This window comes from Xyrauchen texanus, chromosome 32 (genome assembly GCF_025860055.1).
Source record: "Xyrauchen texanus isolate HMW12.3.18 chromosome 32, RBS_HiC_50CHRs, whole genome shotgun sequence".
Taxonomy (NCBI): Eukaryota; Metazoa; Chordata; class Actinopteri; order Cypriniformes; family Catostomidae; genus Xyrauchen; species Xyrauchen texanus.
Window position 1 is genome coordinate 8,573,156 of NC_068307.1, and position 25,155 is coordinate 8,598,310.

At 38.4% G+C, this 25,155-nt stretch overlaps 2 protein-coding genes across 2 annotated transcripts; both read right to left on the reverse strand.

The window, feature by feature from the left end:
- Positions 1–431: 431 nt before the first annotated feature.
- c32h20orf96 (chromosome 32 C20orf96 homolog) lies at positions 432–10,570 on the reverse strand. The gene is made up of 10 exons (XM_052101121.1): positions 10,524–10,570; positions 9,289–9,394; positions 9,054–9,172; positions 8,796–8,954; positions 7,850–7,949; positions 7,537–7,694; positions 5,932–6,033; positions 5,742–5,828; positions 5,498–5,616; positions 432–526 (listed from the first exon to the last, which is right to left on the reverse strand). The coding sequence occupies exons 1-10, from the start codon at positions 10,560–10,562 to the stop codon at positions 466–468; spliced, it is 1,050 nt and encodes a 349-aa protein (XP_051957081.1). The 5' UTR covers positions 10,563–10,570; the 3' UTR covers positions 432–465.
- Positions 10,571–10,876: 306 nt separating this feature from the next.
- pnp4a (purine nucleoside phosphorylase 4a) lies at positions 10,877–15,750 on the reverse strand. Its single transcript, XM_052101917.1, has 6 exons — positions 15,632–15,750; positions 14,943–15,106; positions 14,696–14,799; positions 13,276–13,451; positions 12,020–12,210; positions 10,877–11,688 (listed from the first exon to the last, which is right to left on the reverse strand). The coding sequence occupies exons 1-6, from the start codon at positions 15,652–15,654 to the stop codon at positions 11,471–11,473; spliced, it is 876 nt and encodes a 291-aa protein (XP_051957877.1). The 5' UTR covers positions 15,655–15,750; the 3' UTR covers positions 10,877–11,470.
- Between the last annotated feature and the right edge of the window lie 9,405 nt (positions 15,751–25,155).

Below are 25,155 nucleotides of genomic sequence, written 5' to 3' on the forward strand. Positions count from 1 at the left end.
AATAAGAAGCTTTGTTTGTGTTCTGCAGAAGAAAGAAAGGCATACACATCTGAGATGGCATAAGAATGAGTAAATGAGAGAATTAAAATTTTTGGGTGAACTATCCCTTTTAGACTTTAAACTTTTCAAGACAATTTTAAGTAATTTTAAGCTATCATGGAAGAAAAACTCACTTTTTATTCTAACTGAGCTTGCCCAAATAAATGTGGTAATTTTTGCATCTCACAGCACTAAATTGATATGCAGTTGGCATTTGCAATTATGGCACATGTATTACTGTCATTTGTAATATGTCATGTTTCTAAAAAGTTATATATTTTTTTTAATAAAGAGGGTCCTGCTTATAAAACATTAAAAACAAATAAACAAAGAAAGTGAAAATTTGAAAAAGGTTAAATTATTTAATGAAGTGGTTCCATTCAGTTTACTAAAATATATAGCAGCTCAAGCGAGGAATTAAAAAGGTTAAATGGGAAGTAAATCCACTTGTGGTATATTGAGATGGACATCCATATCTGGACTACACCTAAAATGTAGAGAAAACAGTGACTGTAACAGTACAAAACAATTATACAACCTCAGATATTTGTCTAAACTATGGCTTTATGTTGTAACAATTTAGAAGACTTACTCAGAATAACTTATAAGACATATCAAAAATCCTGCCTTTAACATTTAGACTTCAGAATAATTCTAGTATTATGATAACCAGAGGCATTTGTGTGCCAAGGCCCAAAATACATATTGCATATTATGAACACTTTATAATTATCAATGGAGTAATGCACTTTGATACTAAATAAACAATTAAATTAGGATAAACTTTATGACAGTTGTTTGCCTGCTTGAGAACAAAGAGCTGCACAATATACTGAAAAAGGAACAAACGTGCCACTTTTGAATAAGCAAAGTTTCTCCCCAAATGGACCCTGAGGGGGTGCCTGCACATAGGCAGTTATGGCTAACAGTCTCACAGCTGTGGCTAGGGTGTCTGTAAATCAGGATGCAATCAAATCTCCTTATGGAACATCTGCCATTAAACATGGTCACAGCCTGAGACAGTTTGTTTAAGACAGGAAACATGAGAACTTTCTCTGCTGGAGCTCAAGACATCTGCAGATACTAAACCCATGTCCCTGTCACGAGCAGAGCAGGAAATCCCAGATCTGTTTAGTATTATCTCCATTTAATGGAAACCTTTACAATTCGGTGCTTATAAAACCAGTGTGACATGATCTGTGAAAACCCTAAATGTTTTTGGTTGTTTTCCCACATCCTTGTCCCCTAGGCCGAAACACTTAAGGACCGAAGGCCCAGATGAATAAATCTTTAACTGTGATAACAGGTCCCATGGGTGTTAGATGTTGTGCATGCAGATCACTGGAATAAAGTGTCTGATTGTTTTGGAGATATGACTGATTGCCATGGAGAGGAAAATGTCAAAGTGTTTTGGAACAGACTGGTGGGAAATGTGAAACCTTCATTAACCTTTAATGAAAGCTGGAGATTCCATGAATGCGATGCATTCTCTTGTTCTTCATTTCTTCATCCAAAAATGTGTAACATAACACTATCTCCAATAGCCTAAAACTTTTTTCCAAACCATGCCTTAGTTTGAAATTAGAGCGGTTAAGATTCCTAACCTACCAGCAATTTCTCCACACTAATCACACTCCAATGTCAGTGGAGTAACAGTGAGATTTTAGAGTGAAAATGCAACCTTAGTTTCGCGCTCACGATTGTTTCTGTGAAATCAATTACTTTCTGGTTCCCACTGAACTAGAACCAGTGTCTCTGTGGCTGCTCGCTCAACGTGCCATCAGTAATGCCTGATTGAAATGTGTTCACTCTTAAATTGTTGCAAAAATGACTGATATGGCATGGTGCTTATTAGTAATTCAGGTGAATGGGCTTGATTTCAGGGTACATTAACTTTTGGAAGCAACATGTCAACTTCCCATGTGATTATGTTGCAAGGTAGCTCCTTAACGTAACAAAGCTTTTTACTTAACTTTAAAAACTGATTTCCATTGTAATCATATACACTCACTGAGAACATTATAAGGAACACATGTACACCTAATTTTTCCATGCGATTATCTAATCAGCCAATCGTGTGCCAGCATTGCAGTGCATAAAATCATGAAGATATTGGTCAGGAGCTTCAGTTAATGTTCACATGAACCATCAAAATAGGGGAACAAAATGTCATCTCATTGATTTTGACCGTGGCATGATTGTTGGTGCCAGACGGGCTGGTTTCAGTATTTCTGTAACTGCTGGTCTCCTGGGATTTTCACACACAACAGTCTCTCGAGTTTACTCAGAATGATGCTAAAAACAAAAAACATCCAGTGAGTGGCAGTTGTGCAGATGGAAACATGTCAAACCTTGAGGTGGATGGGCTACAACAGCAGAAGACCACATCAGGCATTTTATTAGGACCACAGTGTTCATAATAATGTGCTCTGTGAGTGTATTGAATTGTTTTTCCTCTTATTTGCAAAGCTGGAGCAACACTACATTTACATGTATGCATTTGGCAGACACTTTTATCCAAAGCAACTTACAGTGCATTCAATTTATGCATTTTTATCAGTAAGCATAATCCCTGGGAATCAAACCCATGACCTTTACATTGTTAGCACCATGCTCTACCAGACTACGGGAAAACAATACGTGAACATAGGAACACTTAGCTATGGGAATACTTGTGGCGACATCTAAAAAAAAAGCTCTTCAAGATATTGAGGATAGTGAAAGTGCTAGTCATTATGCATATCTGCATAGTGAAATTGTTTCATAATGCATGTTGTGAATGTTTCTGAATAACCGATATTTGAAATATCATTGATTGTGTGCCGTCAGTACAATGTTTGGAAACGCCTTAAAGGTGCAGTATGTAAGATCCAGAAACCCTTGTTATTAATGACACCTGTGGCGGTTAAGTGAACTGCAGCCAGCTGCCTGTTGCTTGTGCTTGCGCTCCTTGTGCACACACTCCATAGGGATGCGAGCGAGTGAGCGAGCATCGACCAAAACAATTCCGTAATGTACAAAGAGACAACGTGATTCACCGGCACCATGCTGACAGATGAGGTAGCATAATTAAAATTGCACAGTTATGATTGTTTTACTACCTTCGAGACTGTATGTTATATTTGACTCTCCAGCGATGGAACAGGGCTAAAAAAAAGTGTGGATATAGGTCTGACTATGCGAGATTGTAGTTTGAAGTAATCACTTTTCCTTGCATGATACATTGACTGTATTTATACTATAGCCTATGTCGGCATTAGCTAGCTAGCCAGCTTTATCGATAGCTGTTAGCTAAATTTGGTGGATGATGACAGTAGCTGTTTATAAAATAGACTGTACATTATAAATATGTTGAAAAAATTCAGTATTGATGTGATTACAATTCCATCACAACTGTCATTTTGATATATTGATGCGCTACTGTTATATAATAATAGAATGTAGATATTTTCTGTATAACCAAGTTACATTACACTAATGAATGGGTCTTTTTGCATTATCTTGAACACTGTCTAGCATTCATTTCATGTGTTATTATAGTTTACTTGGCTGAATAATTACAGATTAACATTGTTTATGACAGTCAGGGCTGGGTATCGTTCAAAGAATTTCGATATCGATTTTTTAATTTTTTACATTACCTCAAAAAAAACTTTGGTTTTATTTTTTCAGTTTGTTGATTTGTTCAAAAAACATTAACCTTACCTGTTGGAGTCCCAGTCATAGCACCGCTGCATTCATCAGTAGTTTAGTAGGACTCATGTGGTGGGCATGTTCAAGGAAGCTCCGTGGCAGGAGGACACTGAGAGGATGACTGCACTGCCTCGGTCTTCTTGCAGTCGAAGATGGAGCAACTTTCTGCTCTTAAGTTTACACACTACAGCCTCACGTGTGAGCCGCGTCTCTGGGCGTAACCGCCGTAAACTAGTGTTTTTCCTTGATGCTAATCGCCGGCACTTTTAGATTTGGGCACATCTAGCATGCTACATGCTTATCACTGACGTTGATAAGATTAATCCCTTAGGTATCGAAATTTGGTACTGAACGTCAAGACATTTTTTGATACTCGATTTTTTTAGAGGCAATTCGGTCAGTGCCTAAAATGTATCGAACTCGATACCCAGCCCTAATGACAGTTACTGTGCAGGCAAGATCAAGTTAGCTAAAATGACACAGATTAATCCTTATGGCACTATATTTCACATGCTTTCCTGTTATGAAAGCTTACCTGTCCAATAAGAAGAATGCCAATTCAGGGTCAGTTTTGATCCCCAAAACCGAACGAAGTTCTCACCAGGAATCAAATGCCCTGCCGATGTTCACTCTAGTTTTCGCTCAACCACGATCATGTTTAGCTTAGCTTAGCCAGATGGGATTCAGTAGATACATTTTTTTTTGGCATACTCAGAGTTTGTGTAGGGGTCAGTTTTGTGCTCGGAACTGGCCGTTTGCTGGATTCCATCTCTAAAGCTGCGTTCACACTACCGGTGACTTTGTCGCTGCAGGTCACCAGTGGCTGGCGGTTAGGTTGCTAGTGGGCGTTCCCACTACTGATTGCCTAGTAACGTTTATAAATGACTGCTGCAGAGGGTGGGTCCCCTGATCTTTCCATTACCGCAGGAGCTGAGAGAGAGAAGGATCATGTGAGCTCTACCGTCTACTCTCGTATTGGCTGTCGCTCCCATAAGTCGCTCTTCATTTGAATATTAATGTTAAACTTGTCTCAACTTTGTTGTGTCGCTGGACACGCCCACATCTGGTCACCAACGGTCGCGACAGCTCGTGTATGCTGGAAGTCGCCAGCTCTCATTGAAAATGAATGGGATGGTGTCGCTGTCTCACGCGATGTCACTGGCAGTGTGTACGCAGCTTAAGATAACGTTATCTAGTAATGTAGTTTGTTGTCGTTGTTGAAAAGCGGAAGAGAAGCTATTACTGTCTGAGTCAAGGCTCTCGGGAGTGCGCATAAATGTCACATCCTTTGGATTTTCCTGGCAAAAGCGACCCGCTCCCTTCGCATGAAAATCAGTCAACAGGCTTTAATTGGCAACCTAGGAAGTTTGGGAATGGCTAATGTTTTAAGTTGCGTTACAAGCCTTTCACACATTGCCAAAAAAAGGGCTAAAAATACATGAAAATTGTTACATATTGCACCTTTGAAGAAGGCTCTTGAAAGTGAAGTTTTCGAAGTGTTGCTGTTCTATATCTGTTTACGAGAGGAGTCAGGTCATACTAACACTGCTAGACATTTTGAGGGGTTTATTGAACTTCCTTTCAAGTGGCCAAATTTATAAGAATGTTTCTGTGCAACTGTAGTTATTTTATAACTTGTGAATGCACGCTTAAACTGAAGAGCTTGTGTAACATTTTGCATTAGTGCCTGAACATTTAAACTCTTTTCTGTGTTTGTGGCAAGGAAGCTGTTTGCCTCAATAACTAAATGTACTTATTTACTAACTTATCTGATTTCAGGAAAACATCTGGAAAGATCTCTCTCCTCAAGTTCGGTCTTGATAGTTTCAGTTCCTGAATACTTTTCATTAGCTCTTTGGTCTTCTGTCTCAACTCCATTATCTCCTTTAAAGTAGATTAAATCAGATTTATACAAAAATGTAGACCAAGAAAAACAATTAACCTTTTGGTTGGCAGAATGGAAAGCAAGACTTTGATTTATAAATAAATTAATGAATTCTACTTATCACCTTTCTGTACATGTGAATCTCCTCCCTTATTGTGTGGTTATGAGAGGCCATCAGTTTGACAATGGGTGGGATGAGAGATTCATGTTTCTGAAAACCAAACCATAAATAGAAGGTTTTGAATGCTCCTACATTCAAGTATTATTCAAATGAATCAACAAACAGACAAATTAAGCTTTAAAGTGCTGATTACCTCAGCAATGGCAGACAGTACAGCCTGCTCTCTTTGGCGTTGACATCTCTCCAAATTTGCCCTATCTTTTTTAAACAGCAAAGTCACATCCTCCTGTTCAACCTGAGAATTACAAGAGGAGAAAATAAATTGAACATTAAAGTGGTCTAAAGAGAGCTGGGACCACATGAGGTGGCCACATGTCTTTTTAATAAATAAAGGATTTTCTGAGATTTACCAGGATTAACTTCAACTCTTTTCCTATCTATCGGCATACATTTCAGCTTTCGTTTGAAACACATAATATAATGTTTTATTCATTTTACAAAAAACCTAACAGTAAACATTTATTTTGCAGCATTTATTAATTTCAACATATAATAATACATTCTTAAAATTAAAAGTTGTATACGTTAACATTATTCATCAACTAACTTTTTTTTTTATAAATTAACATTAACAAAGATTAATAAATGCTAAATACACTCAAAAACTAATTTAGTCTATGATTTTTACATTTCAAATTTAATTATGCAATTTCTAACAAAATTAAATTAATACAAATAGTTATATATATAAATAATATTTTGTTAAAGACTACTCAATTCAATTTGATGGAATTTTTATATGAAATTGAAATGCATAAATCTTAAAAAACAAATTGTTTTTGAGTGTATATAGTGCATGTCTATATGTTAGTGTATGGCTTTCACTGACATAAAAAAGTAATATTGGACTTGTACATATATATGCATCATATAGTTTAAAATACTACAGAAATGGCCATTTTCATATACAGTATATAACATACTGTATATTTTCACAAATAATAGAGGAAATGTAAAATATGGGCATACATATACATGCCCAAATACAGTATACAAACTATAATTGTATATACTGTATTTCTATTTAAATGGCCATATACACTCACTCAGCACTTAATTAGGAACACCTGTACACCTACTTCTTCATGTGATTATCTAATCAGCCAATCGTGTGGCAGCAGTGCAATGCATAAAATCATGCAGATATAGATCAGAAGCTTCAGTTAATGTTCACATCAACCATTAGAATGGGAAAAATGTGATCTCAGTGATTTCGACTGTGGCATGTTTGATGGAGCCAGATGAACTGGTCTGAGTATTTCTGTAACTGATTTTCATGCACAAAAGTCTCAAGAGTTCACACAGAATGGTACCAAAAACAAGAAACATCCAGTGAGTGGCATAGATGGAAACACCTCGTTGATAAGAAAGGTTAACAGAGAATGGCCAAATTGGTTCGAGCTGACAGAAAGGCTGCAGTAACTCGGATAACCACTCTGCACAATTGCAGTGGGCATCTCAGAATGCACAACACGTCGAAACCTTGAGGCAGATGGGCTACAACAGCAGAAGACCACATCTGGCATTTTATAGGACCCTTTATGTGTTCCTAATAAAGTGCTCAGTGAGTGTATATAAGATTTCTGTATGGGTTACCTGCTGGTTCTCCCTCAGTTTATTCAGCTCACTTTCCATGTCTAAAATTTGCAAGGCCTTGACTGGGTACTCCATATCTTTGTCTTTATGTGTTCCTAATAAAGTGCTCAGTGAGTGTATATAAGATTTCTGTATGGGTTACCTGCTGGTTCTCCCTCAGTTTATTCAGCTCACTTTCCATGTCTAAAATTTGCAAGGCCTTGACTGGGTACTCCATATCTTTGTAAGTCTTCAGAGTGTGTAGCTCTTTCTTTGCCTTCACCACCTTTGATGTCACAATATCCAATTGCTCCTGCAAATCTGCGTTAACAGAAGATACAACAGCCAACTGGAATTCCTTGTTTTCTTACTACCATTAATGAACAGCGAGCTGTGGCAGCTATAATTTGCATTAAAAAAATTAAATCCTGATCAAGAGGTCAAACGTGGTTAATGAACAGTATGTATAAACTAACCGTCGAGATGTTTCTGTGATGCTTCCTGTATATCTGTCAGCTCTGCATTGATAGTTGTAATCTGACTGCCACTCCATTGTTTAAAGAATGCCATTGATCTCTATAAAAGAACATGAGATACATTTCACTGGTTAGGGGTTCTCAATTATTTGTGAAATGTATGTGTTCGGTGCTCTTTGCATAAAGTGGGGTCTAAAAATCTTGAGACCAATAGTGAAAATGCTTTTATTGAGCTTTTTTATTACAATTTATATTATATTGGTTGGCAGCGAGCCCCTCCCCGCTCGCAGTCGGCAGTCTCAGACCCCACTGCGTTTCAGCGGCTGGTAGGGGACTCCTCCGCCTCTGGCAGCGGCCCTGACCACTCCTGGCAGTCGGTTAGGAGCCCCTTCTCCCCTCGCGGTTGGAGGCCGTCGTCCGCTTCCAGGCGGCCGGGCTCCTCGTCCCCCGGCAGATGGCCGGGGCTGCTCTGTTGGGGTGGACGGTAGTGGCGAGAACTCTACTACGGCGTATCCCTCCTTCCCGGATTTCGGCACCAGTGTAAAGAAGTCAATGGAAAGGAGGAGGCGAGAACCGGCTTTTCAAAATAAATAATAGTTTAATATAAAACTTAAACAGAAGACAAACACACACATGACGGACATGTCCGTAAACGATCTCTCTCTCCTGCACAATCCTCCGCAGTCGGCCTTTATCCCTCTCGGAGGCTTAATTAGCCTGATAAGGGACCGGGTGTGTATAATCACGACCCGGCCCCGCCCTCTGCCCTGCCACAGTGTGCTTGAAAAAATTGCCTTCATGTCACAAAATTGCAAACATTTCATTAGTGACCTAGAAACTGAGCAAAATCTGAAATATTTTTACATTTTGTATCATAACCTTTCTTTGTCTTACATTTTTAAGTGGTCTTAGATTTTGTACCCCACTGTAAAGTCATTTGTCTCACCCCCATTTGTACTTGCTGGATGAGCAGTTCTTTAGCTCTGGAGAATGAGCTTCTCTCTGTATCAATGATGGTCTTGGCTATCTGCAGGTTCCTCTCTTTAAGATGTTCACAGTGCTCCTCTAGGACTTTTATGGCTTCTTTTGTGGATGTGATGAGTAACTACAACACAGATTGCAGTGGAATTCAAGACATGGTAACAGCACCTTTCCAAAGTCGAGTGAATGTGAAAGTCTAGTTTCTTGTTTTACAGTAAAAAACCTTCAGTGCTTTGACATTGTCCTTAGTATGTTCCTGTTCCACTTTTACAGTTGTTCTCCTTCTAGAGAGTTTAGGTAATGTTGTGGAATCAATGTGGACAGTTTTCCATTGAGATGTTCCTGTATGGAGATCATAAAGTAGGGATTACAGTTTCATGCAAAAAAGCCACAGAGTTTGAGTGACTGCACTAACATATGTTTAACAGCATTACTTTGATGCTATGTTTATGTCTTACCTGATGTTACAGTTGGAAATTGTCTGATTACAGTAGTTCCACTGTCTTGCTTAGATGCCCAGGGTTGATGCTTCTGTTTTGACCTTCGCTCCCATTTGCTGTAATCCTTAAACATAAATGGTTCATTTACAAATGAAGTTGTCTAAGATAATAGAAATCTTTTAAAAATCTAATTTAAAAAAAATTAAAAAAACATGTGTCTAGTTTGTAGAAAGGTAATATTTGTGACCATGTTGGTTTCATACATTTCTGAAATACATTTATAGCATTTTATAAATGCATATAAAATAACATGGCAAATTTTGGTGACCACCTCTTCAAGCTTCAAAATAACACTAAATATAATTGTAGTTGAAGAATTGATGCATTTCTATGCCAAGCCTTATTTTTTTTTCATGCAAATCATGCATTGTGTCCTAACCGAGTTTTTGTCCCATTCAGCTTAGACAAGCGACTGTACCTATAAATCGCTTGTTTTCTATTTTCGGCATCGTGTGGGAAACTCTGTCTGCTGTGAACTGTCATTGGTCCAAAAACTTTTTAAAAAAATAAGGCTGGGCATAGAAATGCATCAATTCTTCAACAACACACCTTTTTTTTTTTTAGGAAGTTCTGTTCTGTTTTGAGTGCAGCTGTGTTGTGTTCTGTTTTCACTATTGCTGTGTTGCACCTGTTTTTGGATAAACAAGCAAGTTTTAACTTGAATGCCCCAATGTATTGAGGGGGATGTGTGAACTGTTGCTCTCATGCCCTATCATGAACGTGCACAGGAGATCAACAGTCAAAATGTTCACTAAATAATACATTCGATTTTGGGTTGTTTCTCACCAAACCTTATTGTATACTTTCATAACAATCACGAGTCTCATAGAATAATTTATTAGACTTCTGAATGATACTTTTGCGTTCTTTTGAAGCTTGAAGAGGTAGTCACCATAAATTTCCATTGGGTTATAACAACACAGGGGTGAGTAAACAATGACTGAATTTTTATATTTTGGTGAAATGCACTTTTAAGTAGTTGTTGTTGTTTTCTTGTGTGTTTGCGAGCATTTTTGAATTTTACTTTAATAGATCCGGACAATAAAAAAAGTACGTCACGTCACTTATCAACCTGCAACTGTAACACTTGCAAAAAAAAAAAAGAACAATATTCATTCATGGAAGAAAATTTAAGTCAACCTTACAATCTATTTATATAAAAACAAATCAATCATAAACACAATGAATCATACCACTGGATAAAAGTTGAACATCTCTTGACGTAAACTCATAATGTCGTTTTTTTTCCCCCTCTCAAAACAAAAAATGTCCCTCCGTTCCAAAATACAGAGTTCAAGTTTGTCATGGCAACCGGAGGCGCGCGTCTGTAAACACTAATCTGCTGCCATCTAGTGGACATGTTGAGCATGCGCGGCAACGAATGAAACAACTTCACTGTTTTCTGCTAAAATGTACTATTTGCCATGCTTAACTAAAGATATCTATAATTAATTTCTAAACGTATATTATGTAATATCTATAAAAAGTTACTGGGATTGTATCAAAATGAACGAAAAAAGAATCCATTGCAAAATATTACATTCAATATATACTTTTATTGTTATTGTTGCATTGTAGTTTTTACAGAAGAGAGCAGGCTATACAAAAAGTTCCTGATTCAGTGGCAATGTACAACCCAAACAGAAAATATAAGACAGCATAAATAGCATAGAGGAATGATATACAGTATATCATACTTTATTATCAAAATATTAACATTTAGAATTATATTAATTTGTACGATGAAAGAAAATACTGTGCAACATTTTAAAACATTTAAATTTCCCACATTATAAGCTCTTATTATATTGTTATTATGAATATACATTTACAGGCTCTGAATGAAAAAAATACAAACAAAACTAAAAAACAAAAATTAAGAAGTATATTGAAGAGTCAGTTTTTGACCCATTGTTTTTAAATTTGTTGCTATGGCATCATTGAACAGAATAATTCCAGAATTACAACAAATAATACAATATCATAACCCTGAAGTAACTGAAAACATGTCAAATATATTTTTTACATACATGGATGTTCTATAGTTACACGTACAAGTATGAGCAATTGAAAAAGTAATCATGGCAGCTGCAGATTTTTCTGGATGAGGTTTTGATTAACAGTAACAGTGCTGATGTCATCACTCTGTGTTGTTATTGATGTCCATGCTGCTGACAAGCTCTGTGACGAGTGCCTGAAGTGTCTCTGAGCGCATTTTGCTCACCTCCAGCACGGCTTCATGATTGACAGTCTCATTGTCCTCGTAGCTTTTCACCACTTTGTTAGTGATGAGGGAAAGACCAAAGACTCTCATGCCACAGTGACTGGCAACCAGCACTTCTGGTGCAGTACTCATACCTTTAAATGCAAATTATTGTATAATTAATTCTGGTTATCCCCCAATATTACTCCTTTTTTTGAAGGACAGTTGACCAAAAAAATGAAAATTCTAACATGTTCTTTTGTGTTCCACTGAAGAAAGACAGTCATACAGGTTTTTAACAACATGATGGTGAGTAAATGATAACATAATTTTTTTTTTTTGGATAAACTATCCCTTTAAATCTAAAAGTGTTGCAGTAAGTCATAGCTAAATTACTACTTGAGCTGCTTGATAAAAATCATGTTAAAGCAAACTAGGATACTGTTTGTATTGCAATGATCTTTCAAAATGAGATGTAATGCTCACCAACTGCATCCACCCCTAGTCTGTGCAAAAGGCAGGCTTCAGCTATGCTCTCAAAGTTGGGCCCTCCTACCATGCAATACACGCCCTCTCGGACATACTGGGAGACGCCCATGCTCTTACAGATGTCAAAAGCCATCTTCCGCAGGCCTTTGTCATAGACCCCAGACATAGGAGGAAACCGAGGACCAAACCTTGGAAGCAACGAACAGAAAATTACGTTCATTGTACTGGTTATTCTATTAATGTATGGTGTTACCCACAGACTCATTGCAACAGCACCACCCACTTACATACATAACAGCCTTAAAATTGTTGTTAATATTCATACCACTCACATCTAATTTTTTCCTCAGACATACCCCTATATAACTATATATAAAAATATGTATTTTATTTTACTACTTATTCTTTAAATAATTTCTTTTATTTTAAATGTTTAATTTAAATGGAGCTGTAGTACAATACATTTCATTGTTATTAAGAATGAGCTTTTTACTTTGAAATACATGTATGCTCACATTATAGGGATAGTTCACCCAAAAATGACAATTTCCTCATTTACTCACCCAAAAATGAAAATTCTCTCATGATTTACTCCATCTCATATGTGTACGACTTTCTTCTGCTGAACACAAATGACATTTTTTTTGAAGAATATTTCCGCTTTGTAGGTCCTCACAATGCAAGTGAACATGTACCAAAATGTTTAAGCTCCAAAATGCACATAAAGGCAGCATAACAGTAAATCCATTTGGCTCTAGTGGTTAAATCCATACCTTCAGAAGTGATATGATACATGTGGGTAAGAAACAGATCAATATTCAAGTCCTTTTTTACTTTAAATCTCCACTTTTACTTTCACATTCTTATTCTTTTTTTTCTCTTTTTTTTTAAAATTTGAATTCTTTGTCCTTAATGCCACCTATTGGGCACAGTGGAGAATTTATTGTAAAACTTAAATTTTGATCTGTTTCTCACCCACACTTATCATATCCCTTCTGAAGGTATGGATTTAACCACTAGAGCCAAATGGATTTACTGTTATGCTGCCTTTATGTGCATTTTGGAGCTTCAACATTTTGGTACATGTTCACTTGCATTGTGAGGACCTACAAAGCGGAAATATTCTTCAAAAAAAATGTCATTTGTGTTCAGCAGAGGAAAGTCGTACACATATGAGATGGAGTAAATCATGAGAGAATTTTCATTTTTGGGTGAATTATTCCTGTAAGGCTTTCCTGTAGATTGATACTCACTTATCATTATTAGGTCCATTCAGTGGATTCAGTCCAGCGAGTCCAGGAAAGTTTATATGGTCACGGATGATCATAATATCACCGCAGCTATAATTGTCTGCTAAAGATCCAGCAGCATTAGTGACAATCAAGGTGTCGACGCCCAGAAGCTTAAACACTCTTACTGGAAAAGTTACCTGAGGAACACAAACAGAAAATCAGGGCAAATTCTGTAGTAATCTGTTAATCCATTTTAAAACAAACAGCACTTACATTGTTATAAACTTCATAAGCTTGCTGCTGAACTGTACAGGCGTATTGCCAAAAAGCTATGTTAGTCTAACCCTTATGTAAACCAAACAAAAGATTCACTGACTGGTAACTTGTGCTCTGGCATTACAGCATGTGATTTAGATCAGGACGATCAGGAGTGAATGCATTCTTCCAGTTTTGGCATCCAAAATGTAAATAGAATTCCCTTCTTCTATCATCACATTATATGTACTCTTGGAATGTAATGTAATTCTATTATGACATGTGATGAAACTGCCAATATTTTTTTCTTGAAGTTATATTTCAGGATCAATACAAGTTTAGTTCATTCAACAGCATTTGTGGTAGAATATTGATAACCACCAAAAACATTTTTGACTCAACACCCCTTTTCATAAAAAAAGAAGAAGCAAAGGTCGAGGTTACAGAGAGACACTCACAATGGAAGTGAATAGGGCCAATGTTTGTAGGGTTTAAAAAGCAGAAATGTGAAGCTTATAATTGTATAAAAACATTTACATTAATTATTCTGTTAAACTCATAGTAGTGTTGAGCTGTAAAGTTTTTACTGTTGTTTTGGCTATACTTCTGAAATAGTGAGAATTTTAACGTTCATGGATTGGCCCCATTCACTTCCATTGTAAGTGCCTCACTGTATCCCAAATAATGCTGTTTTTAAAGAAAATGGGACACAAGTCAAAATAATTTTTTGTGGTAATGAACTTTGAACTTAACTTGTATTGAACCCAGATCATTCCTTTAAAGGGATAGTTCACCCAAAAATGAAAATTCTGTCACCATTTACTCCATGGATTATTCCAAACCCATATGACTTTCTTTCCATTGTGGAAAACTAAAAGAGATGTTAGGCAGAATGACAGCCTCAGTCACTATTCACATTCATTGCATCTTTTATCTACAGTATACAATTAAAGTGAATGGTGACTGAGGCTGTCATTCTGCCTAACATCTTTTTTTATGTTCCTATGGGTTTGGAACAACATAAGGGTGAGTAAATGACAGAACTTTAATTTTTGGGAGAACTATCCCTTTAATACAACATTCAAATGTCAAGAATGATACATAATAATCAAAGTGAATTGAAGTGAAAACATCTTATTGCCTAATTCATGTGAAAGATGCAGGGCACATCGTTGGTTTTACAAACCTTGCACAGCGAATGTCCCTCATACATGTGGAATCGGCCCTGCATGCACACGCAAGTCTTCCCTTTAAGCTCCCCGAAAACCAGCCTTCCAGCATGGCCCTTCACTGTTTACATACACGTACAAACATACAGTCAGGACATATACAAGCCTCACTACATGTTACATAACAGCAGTTCTGAAATAATCATATTATTATGTTCAGTTACAATGGCAAATTTTAGAGTTGCAAGGTCTGACGTGTGTCACCTGTGCTTTGAGGAAAGCCAGGGATGTCAGAGTATTTGAATGAGTCTTGGCACTTGATTGCATCTGCCAGCATGCCAAGTCCAGATCCACAGATGATGGCCACTTTTGGTCTGTGTTGTGTCTGGGACAGAAGCCAGTCTGCAGTTCTCTGGTAGTCTTCATGGCTGTTGATGAAAAAAACTTCTTTATTAAACTTAAAGTCAGACTCACTATCTATATTCATGACAGGTAATTGTGGAATTTAGTGCATCAATTACTAAAAAAAAAGAGAGACTGCTGTGTATAATCCTATCCGATATGACTGCGACACATTCATTTGAAGCACATTGTGGACAATCTTTTTAAAAATGCAATAGTACCATTTTGAAATAACCCTTACACTATTTTATTACTATTGTGATGTTAAAGAGATAGTTCACACTGTGCTAGTTAATGCTGGTATGATTGATTTAAAAAACATATTTATTTGCTTACGCAATAAGAGAATTGCTCAAAGAGAAATTTCATACTGTTAAAATGAAAACAAATGCTCATTGCTCATTTTAAGAACCATTTATAGAACAACAGTCTGAAAAAGAGCTAATATTTTAACCACAATTTATATTTTTGTAGCTTAAAACATTTTTTTCTTCATGCACACCCAAAATGTATAATCTCAACCTTAAGATGGAAAGAAAAACATAACTTACCAGATTTGATCTTTACTATGCATGGTTTGGTTGATGATGTGTTTGCCTTGAAGAAAGTTTAACACCGAAGACTATCAGTGTGATCCTGAACTTGAGCAGTGTGTGAATGAGAGCAGCTCTCGCCTGTTGATTTAAGTATACCCAATGCCTGACCTCACTAACACACACAAACACTCTGATTGGTTACAACTCAATGTTTCAGTTAGTCATGCCAAATGAAATGCCTTGTAATTTGTAGGTGTGTCGGAGATTTTTAAAAACTTTCAATCAGATTTGTGGGAAGTAAGCTTTTAAAGCCAACCTCATAAGATAATCTAGACCTGATATTCATAAAGAATTGTTACATAAAAATGTTGCGTGTGTAAGTCTGTAAAAAAATATGCATAAATCCATTATAATATGTCACTAGAGATTATATAAGATAACTAATCAAAATTAGACACTCATTTTCTGCAATACCTACTATATGTCTAAACTGCTATTAAAAATAATGAAGGATCTAAGATGTTCCTTAAAGTATGTTGCACCATAACATTTCCAATTGAAGCTGCCAATGTGGCGATCTTGAGTTCTGCCATAGCATCACAAACATGTGAAGCCCATTACCTGGGGTACAGTTTCCCCCCTAAATCCAAAGCACGGGACCAGAAAAATTCAATTTGTGTACCTCACAAGGTTTGTTTGATTGCAAGCAATTTTCTGTTTTTAGATCCAAATCCAAAGCCTTGTAAAACCATTTCAAATGCATAAATGCAGAAAAACTATAAACATAATGCATTGCACGCAATGGTTGACCCTGCTTCTGATTGGCTTACGTTGCCTTAGCATTGTGTAAATTTGTGGGATCATGGACCAATGTTGAAAAGTGGTGAAAGACTTTATACTCAAAAGTATAGATGTCAATATTTCGGAAAGACAACTCAAAATAACTGTAAATAAACAGAATAGATCCATCTCTACCGGTGATTCCATACCTGCTCTATTTTGACAGGATCTCCTAAATACATTTTCTGGTTTTCGTCTGAGTTGAACGTCTTGCTCAGATTCACCTCAAGCCTTCGTTACTAGTTCGAAAATGCCACTTATGAACTAGCAACGGAGGATAGCGAGGCTTAACTGGAGCACTTACTGGAGTAACAAGTTAGTGTGTGTGTGTGTGTATGTGTTCAAGCGAGAGAGAGACAGAGAGAGAAGGAGGGGGGTGAGTAACGTGGTGCTTTCCATTATAGCTATGTGAGGCTGATTAGGGCGAAATACATTGAAACATAAAAAGTTTCACATATTAAAATTTATTATGGATAATAGAAACTGTTATACTGATCAAGTCACTGGGGTGCAGCTCTATTTGTTGGTCATGACACAAGACTCAATGTTTGTGTGTGTGTGAGCATGAGGGTATGTATGTATGTGTGTGAGAATGTGTTAGTGCGGGGGAGATGAGGGAGCTTTTCAACCGAAATTTAAATAAATGTAGGATATTATAGACATTGTTTGTCACTCTTATCCGATTTACTTAACCAATGTCTTTGTTTTAATTGGTTATTTTGTTGTGGTAGCCTGAGGGCTCTTTAAAATAACTGAAATAATTTGGTGAAGTGATGCGATCAAGACCTGGGAGTCCTTCATAGCTGTGCGTTTACTTGAAAAATAATTGCAGAGAGAGAGAGAGAGACAGAGAGAGAGAAATACATCCACTGATCACTTTATTAGGAGCATAGTCTGATGTTGTAGACCGTCCGCCTCAAGGTTTGACATGCTGTGCATTCTGAGATGCTATTCTGCTCACTACAATTGTACAGAGTGGTTACCTGAGTTACCGTAGCCTTTCTGTCAGCTCTAACCAGTCTGATCATTCTCTGTTGACCGCTCTCATTAACTAGGCGTTTCCATCTACAGAACTGCCACTCACTGGATGTTTTTTGTTTTTGGCACTATTCTGAGTAAACTCTAGAGATTGTTGTACTTGAAAATCCCCAGAGATCAGCAGTTACAGAAATACTCAAACCAGCCCGTCTGGCACAAACAATCATGACACATTCGAAATCACTGAGATCACATTTTTCCCCCATTCTGATGGTTGATGTGAACATTAACTGAAGCTCCTGTCCCTGACTAATTCCAGCAGTTTGAATTTTAGAACTGGCTCAATCCTGTAAATTTACTGTGGCAATTCCTACTAAAACTCCATCTATAGTAGAAACTCTTCTAAAGGAACATTCAGTCCTAGACTATAATATTTACATTTTTGCCATTGCTCTCTCACATACCAGCAGTCTGGCAATACAATTTGCTATCAGAGTAGATAGTTCTCAGAGCTGTGAAAACCTTTTGTCCCAAGTAAACGTGGTCAAACTTGCATACCGGGTCAAACCTAACTGGGCTCATGTGAGGTATACAATGTAATCAGAGAGGAAGACAGATAGACAGATACAGAGAGAGAGAGAGAGAGAGAGAGAGAGAGAGAGAGACAGTCTTTCTCTTGCTCCATCTGCTCAGAAGTAATCAGTGGCATATGAGGCACATGTGATTTCACCCACTGGAATCTAATTGCCCAGTTCTGTAATTATTAATGTATTCTATGCAATAAACACAATTTTATTTATTTTTATTTAGTATTTTAATTTTTTTTATATAGAAAAGTATCATCTTAACTTAAATGTCATATTAATGCATCCTAAATGGGTAAAACATGGAAAAGAAGTCATCAGAGCCTGTGTTTTCTACTAAAATAAATGCACTGTGCTTTGGAACGTGCCTTGCATTTCGTATGCGCGAGGCATTTCACGTGCTCCACAATACTCACTCTATGTGCTCAAAATGGGTTGGTCATGGGAGGTGTGCAGTAATTGGAGTTTAGTGTATCTTCTGGGAAACTTGTGACTTGTGGAGTCCTTATCCTAACCCTGACCTTTCTTCTCTTTTCATTCATTGTATCTAAGCTGCTTTTATGAGCCGAGATGGCAGGAAAATTTTAGAATATATAACAATACCACACAGATTAAGTGTTTTTTTATGCACTGTTAAAAAATGTGATAAAAACAAAAAAAATATTAACTAGACTTCATTAGGTTGAAATGAACAATGCCATTTTAAGGGTCAAACTGATTACACTGTAAATTTGGTGACAGGAGGTCACAAGTTCTGCTGATGAAATCGGTCTGAGCTTACAGAAATTGTAATCAGTGCCCCCCAATGGCCAGAGTTCGAAGTGTTGTTGGACATATGTGCATTGCGTCAATGCATGAAATGTCCACAGAGTGGCGCAAAAGTTATTTGAATGGTAAATGATGCAGTACGGTCAACAGGAATGCATATTTTATTTAGCTGATGGGTGATGGTGCTTGTCAGTAATTCAGCAGAATGGGGTTGATTTTGGGGTACATGAACAATCGGAAGCAGCATGTGAACTTCCCATGTGATTATGTTGCAAGGTAGTTCCTTAATATAACAAAGCTTTTTACTTCACTTTAAAATCTGACATAGGAAACTCACTTTCCAGTAAGCAGTACATTATGAGATTACTATTGTACATTACATCTGTAATATTATAGTGTTGAGCAGTGCTTTAGTCTATCACTGTAATGTCTAGACTGTAAAAAATATATATATATATATATTTCAGGTAACCTAAAAGTGTGCTTAATGTGGTAACAACTACATTATCTGGTTTTATTCAAGTTAAAAATATGTTATTTAATATTACTTAATAATACAGCTGGGATACATTAGGTCAAATCAAATAAAGTCATTTTAAAGGGTCAGGTAGAGCCTGCCCCTTAATGGAAATTACAGCACGTTTTAAGTTTTTATTGCTCATGTTTAGGGCTGGGACAAATATGTCGATGCAAAATAATTCGTGTCGATTCGTCAGACCCAAAACAAAGATGGCGGCGCCGGCGAGTAGTAGCAACACGAGTGGCTCCTCAGACTATCAGAAGTGCAAGGCGGCATGCACTCGTTCCTCTAAAGTATGGGAATTCTTTAATTTAAAAGGAAACAATTCCGTGATATGTCGTCTTTGCAAAATGGAGATGGCCTTCCATTCTAGCACCACGGCAATGCACCAGCATCTGAAGAGGCGCCACCCAGTTGCAGCTGCAGATGACAGAGCACCGTAAGTTTTTTTTCAACTCCCCACTTTGCACTCGATGTTGGAGTAGGCTATAATACGTTGTCGACACCTAAAGTTTTCAGCTATAGCTATTAATAATGCGCTTATAGCTATGAATGTCGTGAAAAATACATAGAGGACACTGACAACGCGCTGACAGACAGGACCAAGCAGGTAACATTTAATAAAGTCTCAACTTTCAAATTTGGTCATTCAAAGAAAATTAAACCATAAATAGGCCTACTATTTTGTGGCTCTTTAATGTGTCGTGACAGATTGCCTCAGTTAAAGCTGCTCGTGAACCGATCAAATTTTCCTTGGTTAATTTATAGCATCAAATAGGCTAAACATGAAAGGGTAACTAAACCCCTGCTCAGAGTCTGACTCCACCCACTAGCAATATTTGAAAAATGCTCGAAAAGTGGGAAGACCCCAGCAGGGCTAGAGGGGACGAACCGAGGGTGGAGCTGAGCAGGGGGCACCTGAGACCCGTAGTGACAGATTAATTGACAGCTGCTGTCAGACTCTAAAATGGAGAGTGACTGGAGTGACGCAAGTAGCTTTGCCACGGAGCGGTCTTTTGAAGTCGAGGACCTTTCTCCCCCACCTTCACCTGAAGTGGAGGAGGGTGAATTGTCTGTGGACACAGGGCCGGAGCCATATCAATTCGAGCCGCTGGCTCAAACTGCGGTTTTAACTCCCTGTTGAGCATCCGAGTGCGCATTCACCTTCACTCGCGTGCAGGAAAAACAAACGAAACGCTGTTCAGTGATGTTTATCCTTTTAGCAGGATTTTTATTTAGCAAGCTTCACTTGAACATAACATCAGTTAGCTGTTCTCTCAACTTAGAAGAATGTGACGTAAAGCGTAACGTCATGTACAAAACCGTATACCTCCAAATAAAACTATACAGGTAGTCAATACCGTAAACCAAATCAAATCAAATCAAATCACTGTATTGTCACACTACCATGTACACAAGTGCAACAGTAGGTGAAATTCTTGTGTGCAGTTCCGAGCAACATAGCAGCCATGACAGTGACGAGACATATACCAGTTACAATAAACAACATACTTACACAACACAATTTGCATATCAAATGTACACATACTTACACAAAACAATAATTATATACAATACACACAATATAGAATACACAATATACAATACAATAAGTAAGGAGTATATGAAATATTTATATATATAATGTATATGTATATGTAGTAGTATATTGAGGAGAATATGTTGACAGTCCAGTGTGAGATTATAGATTAATAAAGTGCAGTGCTAATTCAAGTGTTCAACAGTCTGATTGCTTGGGGGAAAAAGCTATCATGTAGTCGGCTGGTGCGGGTCCTGATGCTGCGATACCGCCTGCCTGATGGTAGCAGTGAGAACAGACCATGACTCGGGTGGCTGGAGTCTCTGATGATCCTCCGAGCTTTTTTCACACACCGCCTAGTGTATATGTCCTGGAGGGAGGGAAGCTCACCTCCGATGATGTTCCTGGCAGTTTGCACCACCCTTTGCAGGGCTTTGCAGTTGTGGGCGGTGCTATTGCCGTACCAGGCGGTGATGCAGCCAGTCAGGATGCTCTCTACGGTGCTGGTGTAGAACCGTGTGAGGATGTGGTGGTTCATTCCAAACTTCCTCAGCCGTCTCAGGAAGAAGAGGCGCTGGTGAGCCTTCTTCACAACGGCCTCAGTGTGGATGGACCATGTGAGTTCCTCAGTAATGTGGACACCGAGGAACTTGAAGCTGCTGACTCTCTCCACCGGTGCTCCATTGATGGTGATGGGGCTGTGTTCTCCGTCTTTCTTCCTGAAGTCCACAACAAGCTCCTTGGTTTTACTGACGTTGAGGGAGAGGTTGTGCTCTTGACACCAGCGTGTCAGAGTGTGCACCTCCTCTCTGTAGGCTCTTTCATCATTGTCAGTGATCAGACCTACCACCGTCGTATCGTCAGCAAACTTATTGATGGTATTGGAGCTATGTGTTGCCACACAGTCATGTGTGTACAGGGAATACAGGAGTGGGCTGAGAACACAGCCCTGCGGGGCTCCAGTGTTGAGGGTCAGTGATGAGGAGGTGTTGCTGCCCATTCTAACCACCTGACGTCTGCCTGACAGGAAATCCAGGATCCAGCTGCACAGCGAGCTGTTTAAGCCCAGAGCCCGGAGTTTCTCATCAAGCTTGGAGGGCACTATGGTGTTGAATGCTGAGCTGTAGTCTACAAACAGCATTCTCACATATGTGTTCCTTTTTTCCAGATGGGAGAGAGCAGTGTGTATTGTAGATGCAATGGCATCATCGGTGGAGCGGTTGTTGCGGTAGGCAAACTGCAATGGGTCCAAAGAGGGGGGCAGAACAGAGCAGATGTAATCTCTGATTAACCTCCCGAAGCATTTGCAGATGATGGGGGTCAGCGCAACAGGACGCCAGTCATTTAAGCAAGTGATTGTGGCTTGCTTCGGTACAGGCACAATGGTTGATGTTTTGAAGCATGTGGGGACTACAGACAGGGAGAGGGACAGATTGAAAATGTCCGTAAAAACACCAGCCAGTTGATTCGCGCACGCTCTGATGACGCGGCCCGGAATGCCGTCTGGACCCGCAGCTTTATGGATGTCGGAAGGATCGGGTTACATCCACAACAGAGACGGAGAGTGAACCAACCTCTGTAGCGTCAGCCGCGAATACTCTCTCCGCGAGGGCGGTGTTATTGTCCTCAAAACGAGCATAAAATTTATTACGTTTGTCCGGGAGAGATGCAGCGGTGTTCATGGCGGAAGCTTTATTCCGTTTGTAGTCCGTGATTGTGTTAATTCCCTGCCACATACTTCTAGAGTCAGTGGTGTTGAACTGACCTTCAAGCTTGTGCCTGTACTGGCGTTTGGCTGTACTGATAGTGTTACGGAGGGCATAACTGGCTTGTTTACGCTCCTCCGTGTTAGAAGAATTAAAAGCGGAGGACCGCGCAGTGAGTGCCGCGCGATCATCGGCGTTAACCCATGGTGCTTTTGGAAATAAAGCTCCATTGCGTTGGAGAAGCAATCCCGCGTAAAATGCAGTTTGCACACTCCTCCAGCTCTAGGCGGGAACTCGCGGTCTTCCAGGCCAAGGACATGCAACCACTGGCACCTAATTTCCAAGTCTGCTGGAAAGCTATACAGTCCAGCAGTGCTGTTGCAACCAGAAACACTACACCTATAATAATAATAATAATAATTAATAATTAATAATAATAATAATTATTATTAATTATTATCACTACACCTACGTACCATCCTGACCACTGTACTAAATACAGATAATCTACGCTAACTTGAAGCTATTAATAGCTAAATAGATGCTAAAATACTCTATCCTGATCGTTTTCAATACTCGCAATTCCAACTCCTGACTCGCTACAGTGGTTTTGACGAAACGAGATGGTTTTTATACTGCCATGGGCGTGGTAGCTCGTACCAAGGGCGTGGTGAGCTGGAACCTGCTTACGTCAGCTGTCACCGGTTACATCACGAAGTACCGCAAACAGCCAATAGGAAAATTCAACTGCAGTAGCCACCGTTCAACCTGAAGAGGGCAGCACTCAGACGTTTTTACACCATATATTGTAGAATTAAAACAATTTATACACAAATGTCAAAAAATTACTTGAATCAATGACCAGTACTAATAAAGCCCCATTCTTACTGATCATTAACTAAAAAAAGTTGGTTTAGGGTTTAGTTACCCTTGAATGTAGCCTACATCAGAAGGACTGTTGTTTTAACCGTGGAAAGATGTCCGTACAGTAGCCTACAATCCATTATTCAAATTCAAATCCACCGACGTTAATCTTCTCTCTCCTGACTACTTTGTCGGACAAAAATGGCGTATTATGATTGATTGAACACATCGCCAGTCCATCAAACTCTCGGCAAATGTTTTTTTTTTTTTTACATTTTATACACCCCCACCCCCTTTGAAACCGGTATTACCGGTGTTGTCACAAGTCGATTAATCGAATCGAAATCGAATCGGACTGGAAAAAAAATGAATCGTTAGATTAATCGATGCATCGAAAAAATAAATCGCTAGATTAATCGTTTAAAAAATAAACGTTTATCCCAGCCCTACTCATGTTTATATAAAAAATATCAAATCTGTTTTAGTTTTATCTGTTGCCGTTTCTTTTGTTTGTTAAATCAATCAAATTATCAGTTTGAAATAATATCTTAAAGAAATATAATGGTTTCAATACAAGTTAAGCTCAATTGACAGCATGTGTGGCTTAATGTTGATTTCCACAAATAAATATTTTGACTCGTCCCTAAATTATGGTTACAGTGAGGCACTTTGTCAAGACTCTATTTGTATCCCCATCATCTGCCATCACCCATTCTAACTCTCCCTCATTCTAATAGTTTCAGTGAACTCAGTATCACTTGCACCCAGTTGTGTAGTAGTGGCTGTAGAGGTGGGCATACTGTGAATTTATTGAGGATTTTATAGAGAATAAATAAATATCTATGTCAGTTCTATCTAACTGTTCTATTAATTAACAGCAAAACAGGCAATACAAACATAACCTTATACAAAATAAACTGTTAAGCATTGCATAGGTAATGACTGAGGGTAGTAATGTTCACGTTACCATTTATCTAATATTACTTCTTATATCTTATCTTATTAGGCTATTTGTTTTATTTGTGTACAAAAATGTTCTGTGTATAGTGAAATAGCTTTCCTATTAAGAAAAATAAATTAAGATGATTTGATATCACCAGTGACCTCCGCTCATCTCATGCCAGCAGAAAGGAGGAGACAAAAAAATCACCTGTGACTTTATTGTGGAGTGGCGGATCACCTGATGCCTTCTTGCCCTGTCCGACCACCGAGAGTGAGGGTGAGTTCCATTCAGTGCACTACTGTCATAACTCGACCATTCCACCTGAATTTGTTGATTTCTACCTCTCAACAATCTCTTTATGTTAATGCATGCTTGGACTCAGGCTCAGCTGGGAACTTCATCTCCCAGTCCCTCGTCATCCACCTCAACATCCAGGATATCCATTGCTCCACACCATTACCCATCCACTCAGTAGAGGGGCAACCCATCGGAGATCACTCACCATACTGAACCCCCCACTCTCCAGGTTGGTGTGCTCCATCTTGAGAGGGCATCACTGCTGGTACTGGAATATTCCACCTCTGTATTACTATGCCTTGTACATCATGATCCAACCATCTCATTGTCTCAAAGGAAGCTGGTGGCCTGGAGCAATCATTAAAGCACTGCCTTTCCTTACCTGTTCACTCCCCACACACTGAAGTTGTTATCCAGTCCCAACATCATCAGCAACACCAACCTTCCATCTGAGCATGAAGTGTTCTGAGATGTGTTCAATCCCCAGAATGCTTCTCAA